The sequence below is a fragment of the Pseudomyrmex gracilis genome, unplaced genomic scaffold (genome assembly GCF_002006095.1).
Source record: "Pseudomyrmex gracilis isolate BER0280 unplaced genomic scaffold, ASM200609v1 scaffold_68, whole genome shotgun sequence".
Lineage (NCBI taxonomy): Eukaryota > Metazoa > Arthropoda > Insecta > Hymenoptera > Formicidae > Pseudomyrmex > Pseudomyrmex gracilis.
The window spans coordinates 127,435-138,893 of NW_018020652.1; the positions used below are offsets into that span (position 1 = coordinate 127,435).

Genomic DNA, 11,459 nt, shown 5'->3' on the forward strand with positions numbered 1-11,459 from the left:
CTCTCTCTCTCTCTCTCTCTCTCTCTCTCTCTCTCTCTCTCTCTCTTTCTTTCCCCGCGCGCGTTCTCTCATTCGAAGAAAATCTAACAATCCCCTCTTGTACCCGAAACACACACACGATTTTCGTCACGGTTATGGCAAGTTGAACTGAAATATATGATCCGCGCGGATGTAATGGGTAGATTAATGAAATGGCCACGACGCGGCGCTTGATGAGTCCGACATGCTGCCATTGACCCGACATGTTCTCGCGTTTCGTGTCATAAATCACAAACGACGGCGGGTATTGATGCGACTATATTCACGCGATTTCCTACAACATTTCGTATAAAATCTCGCGTGATTCGACGACTCGAATTACGTCGATTACGTCGCGCGCGATTTTTTTCGCAAAAAAAGTTTCGCCGTCTCGCCGCAATTGTTTTTTTTTTTTTTTTGTCATTACCGCGCGCGATGACGAAATCTCCGATTTTTATTTCCGAACGCAGAATCCGACGGTCGAAACGTTGAAATAAAAAAAAAAAAATAACGGTTTAGTCTCTTGACAGATTTTTGCGCCTAAATATTTTGCACGTCTTTGTGATCAATTAATTCTTTTGCGTTTTTTAAATTTGGAAAGAAACAAAAGCGCACAGAAAATCGTAAGAGAACTTCTATCACTACGTGTATTATCCGCGCGCGAGGGAAACAATCCTCCGTGAAATTGGGATAAATTTCATAAAAACGTTTACGCCAATAATGTATGAAGTTTTTGTCCTAGATTTTTCTCCCCGGTTTTACAAGGCGGTAAAAAGCTTCAGTAATTAACGAAGTTTGATTGTATAATCAGCGAAATGGTTTCAAGGATTTCGCTACCAAAGTTCCATTTAATTCTTCGTATCCAGAGAATTGGCCCTAAGTGTTCTTTGTGGGGAGAGAGAGAGAGAATGAGAGAGAGAGTCCGAGATGATCGATAAATCATTTTCTGATTTAAACAGATGGAGCAAAATGGGTTTTAATTACGACGATTTATTAAGACGTATCATAATAGATAATCCGCTGTAATTTATGTTCGCTGTTTCACGAGCGGAAATATTTCTTTCGCGGATTAACTTGTGTAACGGGCACGTACGTGTATTTTTTTGCGCAAAAAACCAGTCGATGCTTGAAATACTCGTTTTCTTTAAGAAAACAAAAAAAAAAAAAAAAAAAAACGTACAATAATACTTTTGAAGAGCGAGAAAAAATAAATCAAGCGCGACTAATTAATATTTCAGACAGTTCGAAAAACAATATTAAATGTCACCTCGTCTCAAGACGAGTTCAATTAAAAACGTGTTTTGTCGCGGTTGATTTTTAGACAAACGTATCTATTTTGGCGAGCATGAAAAATTATTGCGGATCGCGCGCGCGCGCAAAAAATATCGGCTAATGCTACCCGTGCTCCACAGGTGCGATGCTAAGTTTATGACGAACGTCAAGCAAAAAGAAGATAACTAGAACAGTTACTATTTTCAGTGACCCCACTGCAAAAACCGCAACGTAGCGAAATAACGAGCGCGTTGTGTGGCAACGTGGCGACGTATTAATAGACACAACATCCCCCCACTTGGTGCTATCCATTAATGCCATAGCCTACATGTTATTTTGTAACACGTCAACGTTGTAATAATAAAATTAAAAAATAAATAAATAAATTTTTCACCGGATTGTGTGTTTGTGTTTTGCGATCAAAGATCCCGATGAAAAAAATCAATTGTCGACGCGCATCTCTGTGTTCGGCGCGTCTTCACAGACACCTTCGTTATGTTTTACATGCTCCCCCGCTTGCGTATAGTACGGTTTGCATCGTGTGTTTGATTAAGCTTCTGTAAAGTCAATTCCGAAGTGCATTGTACGTTCGCGATACGGCGAACGATCATCTCTCTGATTGCGGTGTGTCTGAAACCTATAGCTGCCTTGGGGAATTTGACCTCGTGCGGTAGGTTGCACTGACAACTTGAAAAGCTTCCGCGGCGCCGTACCACACACACACACACACACACCAATCTGTCCCACATTTCGGGGACAATGTCATTGACAGTCTTCGGGGGGAATCGGGGAAATTCAAAATTATCGGTTTTATCTCGCGCGTGATTACGCGCGCGTTAACAAGAGAAGCGCGAGCCTACAAGGCCCCCGATGATACTCGGACAATAACACACAGAGATTGATCCCGGAAATGCAAAATGTATTCGTGAAGAAACATCACTTTTGTTTAACAAAAAATTTTTCACTTTCTTCCGCGTAATTAGCTTCTTTGCGTCCGCGCGTCAAATTCATCTTACGCGAGATTTTCATCTGATTCTTCGAATGAATATTTTTCTGCGAGATCAATTTAAAAAAGTTGACGCACATTCCGCTAAAAAATACCGGATTATCTTTGTTGTTCCTCGAGCGTGCATTAACGTTAATTATTTTGTGTTTACCTGACGAAGGCGTATCCTTTGTCCTTAAACACTCGGATTTCTTGAATGGTTCCAAAGGGCGCGAAGGTCTTCTGCATGAGTTCTTCTGTCAAACCGTTGGTCAATCCGCCGCAGTACACCGTGCAGTTGGTCGGACTACTCTGGTTGTAGACTTCGTCGAACGTCAGCGGTTTTGCATTCGCTGTGGGACAAACAAACGGGGCAATGGTTTAGTTCTCGATTTGCTTGCGCAAAGATATCGGAGGAGTCTAAAAACAAAACAAAAAAAAAAAAAAAAACTGATTCAAGCGTTAATACAATTGCAGCTACCACAAATATTCCGAGAGAAATGTATACATATATATATATATATGTATTATTTCTATATAAAAGTTGCCACACACACACACATGTAACTTTCACCGACCGCACGCAATAAAAATTTGTACAATAAAAATTGCTAAAAAATTGTTACTAAATTTGTGCGAAAGCAGACTCGCGCGCGTGGAATATGAGGGTGGGGAGGGAGAGAAAAAAAAAGAAAAAAATATATACGAAACGGTTTCTAAAAATCGCCGAACGCGAGAGCACTCGGCTGTGTGGCTCGAGTTAACGAGTTTTGTACTGCGGTTTTTTTTTTTTTTTTTTTCTCTAGATACCGTATCTATTAGCTTGTCGATGTTGATCCCGTTTCACAGGAGATTAATTACTCTTAGCAAATATAAAATTCCGAACTGTAGGAGTTTAACAAGTTTACTTTATGCACAGATATATACATATATATATGTATACATGTATATATATATATATACATATATAAAGCTCGTTGTACATCGCAACCTGTTTTAATCGACGTCAGCGCGCCAATTTCCTTCAATTTTTGCGCTTAATTCATTAGGCGTCAAATATTAGCGGAGCAACGGCTCATCGTCGCAAATTACAACGAGACGGGTTATTGTTACGTAAATTAGAAAAAATGATTCGGGAAATATATATATATATATATATTGACGGAGGGAGCTCGCGACGACTTTCATTGTTTTTTTTTTTTCTTCTTTTTCTCTCAATCAATGGACTCTCTCGGCGCATAAGTTTTTTCGCTCTCGATCGTAATCGTGATTGGCGCCATAAAGAATAAGCGGCGTGACGCGGACGAGGGGGGGGGGAAGGGGTAAGCGTATTCATCAGAAAACGATCAGCGCGCCCGGCGAAATGATTATTCCGTTTGCGACATCCGCGATCGCGGATACGAGATCCCGATGGCAATATAAGAAACAGCACGCACGTGGGGGAGATCCTTGGGAAAACCATTATTGAAAGTATCCTACTTCGACGTTTCTCCTCCTCTCTGTCCCCTTCGGCGCGATAGATCTCTCACGTATCCTTTCCGCACGTCCCCCGGCATTACTTTTACTGATACTACGAAAGAGGTCAACCCGGGGTTTTCACGACGGCCGAAGAGGGACGCAGCCCCGAGATATCGAACGCCAATGCCAAAGAGGGTTGAAACCTCCCTCCTCCCTTATTCTCTTCTCACTCACTCACTCTCTCTCTCTCTCTCTCTCTCTCGTCAGCTAAGTTTACGATCGCACGGGGGAGGGAGCTTAGAGAGTATACGACGGAAAGCAGGCTGCGGGTGTAAACGCGACCGGTAAACCACGGCCTGTAATTGCCTCGTTCGGGGAGGATAGGAGGTTCGCGGAACGTCCCGTTAAGAAACTTACCGTGGGACGTTTCTCTTCTTTTCTCAAAGCTCGGCATTATCTCTTTATTGCCCCGGCGAAACGTTATTCTCAGTATTCCCGGAATGTCGGCGGCGAGCTTTCGCGCGTTACCCACCGCCAACCCCCTTCCGGCGACCGTCTCTCTCTCTCTCTCTTTCTTCTCTTCACGGTCGGCTTTAAAAAAAAAAAAAAATTTTTGTTTGTTCCGGAATGCTTATTTCGCAAAACGGGAAGAGATTGAAATATCCGCGCTCTCTCTGCGAGATCGTGAACTTCTTTTTTTTCTTTCTTTCTTCTTCTTCTTCTTCTTCTTTTACGGTTCCGCCTCTTTTGATCGCCGACCGTTTCGCGTTAGCATTTTTTTTTTTTTACCCGCGAGGCGGTGTAACGAATCGACGAATTATTATACCGCGCCGATTTAGGATCTCTCGTGTGCGATTATTAATATTAGCGCGAGTGTCATCATTTTCTCCGACACATTCGTTGCAACAAAATCTATTTGTCAAGGCGCGCACCGAAGCGCACGTGAAAATAACGCGCTTCAAGGATAACGCGCGTTTCGTTAGATTTTACTTGTTTGTTTGTTTGTTTTTTTATTTTTTTTTTTTATTTTTATGCTTCCATTATTCTCTTCCCTGTTCAAATTCTCCATCCGCGCGCATTTGCTCTTTTATCTGTCACTGCGCTTCCTATTGTTTTTATTTTCCCTTACTGTCTCTCTCGGGGGATCTCGTCCCATTTAATTCACAATAAGTAAACAAATAAGTATTATGCGAATGTTAGTTTGCAAAAACTAACGTTGGCAAGCATGTACACTCTGTATATATATATATATATATATGTATGTCAAGATGCACAAATCACATTGTTACAGAAAAAATAAAAAAAAAAAAAAAAAAGATACACACGTCTATCTGCACGTCTAAGTGTTGCAGTTTCGTAATCCTACTTAGAGAGAGAGAACATGCAATGTTTCTCGCAACTTTGCGAGTTACGAGAGCAAGATAAACTTCTTCGGATCGACTGAATGTGAGAGGAGAAGAGCGGGAAGGAGGAGGAGGAGGAGGAGGAGGAGGGAAAGCGAAGGAAATTTAATTCTCCCGCAAGTATCGCCGCTTTTCTCATCGCCGCTGCCGAGTATCAGATTCTTGTACAAATGTAATTTTTAATCCAAAGAGGAGAAGGGAGGAGAGAATGTGAGCTGCTCCGCACAACCGGAATAACAACGAGAGACTATCGTTGAAAAGTCTCGAAAAAGAAAAACCTAATTTCCGATACATCGCGCGTTTAACCGTTTTATAAACAATTTATTCTTCGTCGCGTGCGCGCGCGCGCGCGCCCAGTATTTTTAAGAAGACTGCTGAAAATCTATAACTCATATCCTCGTCCTCTTAGAAAACTGTAATAAATTGCCTCCGGCGGAATATTAATTTTATATTGGATTTTAAGCGACACGAGAAGCTGTCACGCTGCTTTTCTGTCAATACCTGTCGTCCCGCGTGGTGGACGTAGTTTTCGAGATTTAAGAGAAGGGTAGGATCGCGGGAAGATGGGGAGGGGGAGCGCGAGGGTGAAAGGGGAAATCGAGATTCAAGATATCGGAGATCGATTGGAAGAATTGCTCCCGACGTTTTTGAAGCGGTTATATCGAGAATATCAGGGTTGAAAAATTGAAGAGCCATTGTGGATCCACGGCGATAGTTTTCGTACGGAGCGGATTTGAGCGTGAAAGAGAGCGAGAGAGAAAAAAAATGAATTCGAAAGAAGGGGAAGTCGATTCGGACGATGAAATGATACAATGAATGAAAGAACAACTACGTGTACGGATATTAAAACTCTCGCTATTTTATCTGGAAACTTCATTCTTGAAACTTTTGCCCCTCCGAAGGCAACGCGAGTAAGTACGTAGCTACACGTTGGGGTTTAATTTACGAAAAATAAGTGCGTATTAACGCGAGAAGAGACCTGTCGAGAGTTAACGAACTATCCGAAGAGAGAGATGGTTAGAAAATGCCAATACGTGTGCTCGTGGGAAGAAAGACGTCGCGGCGAGAAAAGATACGACAGAGAAAAATTATCTAATTGCAATTATACAAAACTGACAAAATTCGAAAGAAAAGCATTCGGCAACGCTTGACGATCACGGGCAATGGCACTTGACGTGAACGTCGGAAATTCTCATGCGGAAATGCAACAGGGACTTACGAGGAATCATAATTCTTCGGGAATATATTCGTACATATACGCTCTCCGGCTCTCGGCTTCTTTATTTCTCCTCTCGCAAATTCTTAGTATTTCAATCGAAATGTTCCTTCTCTCTCGAGATCGGGCCGTATTGATCCAAACTGATTTGATTCCGAGTACCGAGTACGCGATGGCCCAATTGAACTTCTCTCAGGTATGACTTTCCCGAGACGTTTCCATTTTAAGTGGTCGACTTATGCGTCGTATACGCTTAGGATCTTTAGTACACTCTCTCTCTCCTTCCCTTTCTTCTCTCTCTCTCTCTCTCCCCTGACCCTAACGTGATTGCACTTGCACGGTCTTGGGAAACGCTATTTACCAGAGTATTATAGTCGCAGTCACATACAGTCGATATGTTTAAAGTTCGACGTTTTCGAGAGCCGCGCTTGCAGAAATTACGTGTCAGTTTACGCGCGGCAATAAAAGTAAGTAACTACTTACTCGCGCGTATATATCGGGGGCCGCACCAAGCACGCGGAGAAGCCGGGGCAAAAGGTTTATACGCGGAGTCCGACGAAAAAAATTCTCTCGCAGAAAACTTCCTCTCCCGTCGGCGAAAATACGGATACGTAACTCGCGGATCGAACACGAGATGAAATGAACTCGCGACATCCCGAGAAGACAAGAATATAAGCAAATTTCCCCGCCGCGTTCGCGTAGGATGACTCTCTCTCTCTCTCTCTCTCTCCTTCCCGTTCCTCCGCGCGAAAACCGTCTGTGATTTATGATCTCTCGGACGTGACCGGTCGAAGATCCGCCATTACGGAAACAGCCTGTAGTTATGGATTCGGCTCATTAGGCAGCTGATTACGCGGACGTGCCTAAATCGAAGTTCTATACGTCGAGAGTTGGTCTCCCCAACACGGGCGCGGCGGCGTGTTCCGACGGGTGAAACTTTATTCTTATCTAGCGGGGACCACTTGGCGATCGAATAACTAGATTTATCGCGCGAATCTAGTAACTTTTTACTCCACTGAATTTCCGATAACTCGCCGCTCTCTCGCTCCCGAGAGCCGGGAGATGAAAGATCAACAAGAAATTCGGGGGTAAACTCGAAATTTTCTACCGACCGCGCCGGCGAGTCCGGACGCGCCGGGTTCCGACCTTAAGTAAAAAAAAAAAAAAAAAAGAAAAAAAAGAGAGAGAGAGAGAGAAGGGATGGAGACGGAGAACACCGACGAGCAGGGTGAGAGGGAAAGGAAAGAGGAAGGACGACGGCGCGGCTTTAGACCAGCAGCAATATCTCCTCGCTCTCTCCGTCTCCCGAAAGGGAAGTTTCCACTTTTCTCCATTTTATGGCGGATGGGAATCTCCGGTGGTCGACGATAGAACTCGAATGTACGTATCTCGTACCCCCTTAAATAACACGGATACTTGAAGTTTCGTTGGCACTGGTCACCCGAGCGGCGCGCCAATATTCGCGTCCCGACTAAATTCATGGTAGCGAGCACTAAGTGGACACTGGGCTGTCTTCCTCCCCGCCATTCTCCTTTTTCTTATTCTCGGACGTCTGAATAATCAATGCTCGGACTGACGCTGCATTTGTAACTTTCCGCGGCGGCGGTTTATGCAAATGCGGAACTGAAGGGAGAAGAGGGGAAAGCGCGCGCGCGGTGGTTTCTTCGTTTCTTGTGTTCCGACGGACACTTCTCGCCCCGTCGTCGCCTAATTTTTTTTTTTTCTTTTTTTTTTGACAGCCGTTCATATTATCGCCGCGATAGTTCGCGAACTTTTCGAGCTACAGTTTTTTCCGCGAACGCTTTTTTAGCCACGATTTTTTAAGTTTTAGAAACAAATTTGCGCGAGAGAGAAGTACAAGGTTGTATATGTAATATACACACGGGAACGTCTAATGCTCGCAATTCTTAAACACACACACACACACGCACACACGCGCATACACGTGTGTGTTTATCGTTCTTTCTTACCTAAAGTTTGCGTGAGCTATATTACAAAATTACGTTTGCGTGTTTACTGTTGTTAGTCGCCTGTACATAATTCTGAATTAATTAAAAGAATGTTAGAGAGAGAGAGGATATATAAACTTTTCAAGACAATAATAGATATAGAAGAAATTAGTGTGAAAGGAAAAACATAACGGGAAAAGTATCGATTGTGTGTGAGTGTGTATGTGTGTGTGAAATATTGTGCACGCGTAAAAAAAAGTGCGCGCAAACTAAGAAAAATTATACAAGAAAGTAATGAAATGCGAAATATGCGAAATATGAATGGGAGCGAGAATGTGATGGAACGAAATTTGACGGAGAAACGCCGGTTTTTTGCATAGGATCCACCACCACCACCACCACCACCACCACCATCACCAACTCCAATTTCCCCCTCGAGGGAAACTCTTGAGCTCTGTGATTCGCTTCGACGATGACAACCAAATTATGTAAAAATCTCCGATAAGAGAAAAATAAATAATGAGAAACATGAAAAATAAAGCGAAAAGAGCGAAGGAAGATTCGAGTTTCTTTTACCTTGCTCACTGTACAATTCCCCTCTCTCTCTCTCTCTCTCTCTCTCTCACACACACATTCTCTCCGTCTCTCAGCCTTTCTTCCTGCCGTACTGCTCCTCTTTTGTTCGCACACGTACACTTTTAAGGTTCCTCATTCAATTTGGAATTGTCTTAGATCCAATAAGACTTTTTTAAACAAGGGGAACTATACGAGCATGCATATTAAAGCCAATGTATATATATATATATATATATGTACGAAAATTGTAAAACGTTACAACATAAAAAAAAAGGAAAAAAAAATCAGTCTCAACGAGAGATTGGAACGACGTCACTACATATACGTGCATACGTTTTTTCCCGAGGTGCGCACTCGGTATGCATGTATGTACGTACGTACATAAAAAAAAAAAAAAAAAAAAACAAAAAAAAAAGACCATCACACAAGTCTACCAATTTAGTTTAATACCTCTAGCCGTACTATAAACAGCAGTTCGCTCGCTCGTGATTTTCAAACAGATATTAACGGAAAGTATATATGTTTTCCGCACTGAAAAAAACCAGAAATGTAAAACGTGTGACGTTTAAGCGAAACAAAGCACCGGGCGGCGGTTTCCGAGAAAATTTTTATGAAATATTTTTCTTCTCTGAACGTGAGAGAGAGAAACACGGAGTTTTGTTCACATACGCGGATATTGACGCACCACAACAATTCGACGATGCGATTTATTATTACCCGTAGTTCTGAGCGCATTTATATTAACAATATAATATGTGACAATGTGTTGAAAAAAAAAAAAAGTGGACGAAAGAGAGAACAGCTGTATGTATAGAAAGAAAATTAGCAGCGGCAAAATATCACTCCAAATCAACGCGCAATTAATGCTCCCGACGGGGCAGCAGATTTTTTTTTCTTTTTTTTTTTTAAATATTTTTTCGGTTGATTTATCGTAATATTTCGCGGCCGCCCAGAGAGAGTGAAATATAGCAGTGCTGATATTTTTCTCCACGCAATAATGTATACAAGTATGAAGAGTGAAGAGATGGAAAGAAGAGAATGATTAATATAATTTTTATATAGTAGTAATAATAAATATAACATAGAGATAAGTAATGTAATAATAATAATAATAATAATAATGATAATAATAATAATAATAATATGTTAAAGGTAATATAATTCGAAAGGTTGCGAAGTATATAATTATGTAAAAAGAGGTAAGAGAAGTAAGAAAAAAGTACGAAACGAATATATTATTTTTATATATAATATAAAGGGTATATAAATTAGATAACGACTTGTAGCTAACTTGCTTTGATTGTGGTTACACTTACACACTTTTTGTTCACACCACCTCTCTCTTTCTCTTTCTCTCTCTTTTCTTTGCTACTGGCCTTAACTCCTGATGTATCATCCTCCTGCAAAATATCCGTGTTAAAGCGACACGTGCAAAACAAATTAATTGGCGGCGACACGCGTTTTTGTTTTTCACATACACGCGGAGGAAATCAATCGATATCCGCGACGTTCGTTTGTAATTTGCGGGTCGTTAGTCAATCAAATGTTTCTTTGTTTTTTTGTTTTGTGTTTCACGTGTGTCAAACTTATTTCTCTCGCGACTTTTAATCGCTCGGATCCTACTCCGATCTTTCAATTGTTTGATTCAATAAAAACAATCTCGCGTTACAGTGGAATCTCGTTCTAGAAAAAAAATATATTAGGTTAATTTAGAGACCGGAGAGGTCTCTCTCTCTCGGCTGATGATAAACGAGCCGAGTCGACGTTACGATTTGTACGCCCGTTCCCGGGAAGGAGAAGGGCGAAATACCTACTCTCGATACAAGGTATTAGTCAAGCGTAAATTCAAGCGCGATACAATATAAGGTATACGTGAAGAATGGCGGAGCAAATGCTTTCGATCATGAGGACTTTGTACAAATGTGCCACATTAAATGAAGTCTACGTCTTTGAATGGATTTTCTCCTTTCTTCTTATCCCGCTCGCTTTACCATTGTGACGATAGTTTGTACATCCTTATATGCCGTTACCGCACTAACGACAATTTAATGGATCTCCTCATAATGACAAAAACTCGGTATTTCCTGACCAGTTTCTCCTATCTCTCAAGATTACACTATAAACTGTACGACGTGCGTCTTTTTATAGACAGCATAGTTGTGTGTGTGTGTATATATATATATACACATATATACATATATATATATATATATATATATATATATCGACGCACGATGAGATTGCATGTAAGTTATAACCGTCAGTTATAACTTTTATATTATCCGCTCGTAACATACGGCGTTGGAATAAAGTTATCTTCTATTTAGGTTTACTCGATTAAATTCTTTCCAAGCTCATACACACATATATATGTACAATAATACATATAAATATACAGGATGTCCCGCAATTGCCGTACAATCTCTCGTGGGCGGGGGTAAAGAGAGTTATATCGAGTCAAAAAGTCCTTTATCACTGCGAGATTCGCAATACACAGTTTGTCCGGAAAGTTCCCGGACTACGTGAATTAAAAATCGAAAATGAAAGATATGGTTTATTAAACAAGTTTACACTTCAAGGTA

At 41.4% G+C, this 11,459-nt stretch overlaps 1 protein-coding gene across 15 annotated transcripts in view; it reads right to left on the reverse strand.

Annotated features, from left to right (window-relative positions):
• LOC109854490 (nucleolysin TIAR) overlaps positions 1-11,459 on the reverse strand; it is a 455,086-nt gene that overhangs the window by 11,537 nt on the left and 432,090 nt on the right. For all 15 annotated transcript variants that reach the window (XM_020427608.1, XM_020427620.1, XM_020427609.1 and 12 more), the window contains one exon: positions 2,448-2,628. In XM_020427608.1, the coding sequence (XP_020283197.1) occupies positions 2,448-2,628 (181 nt within the window). The remainder of the gene's footprint in view (positions 1-2,447; positions 2,629-11,459) is intronic.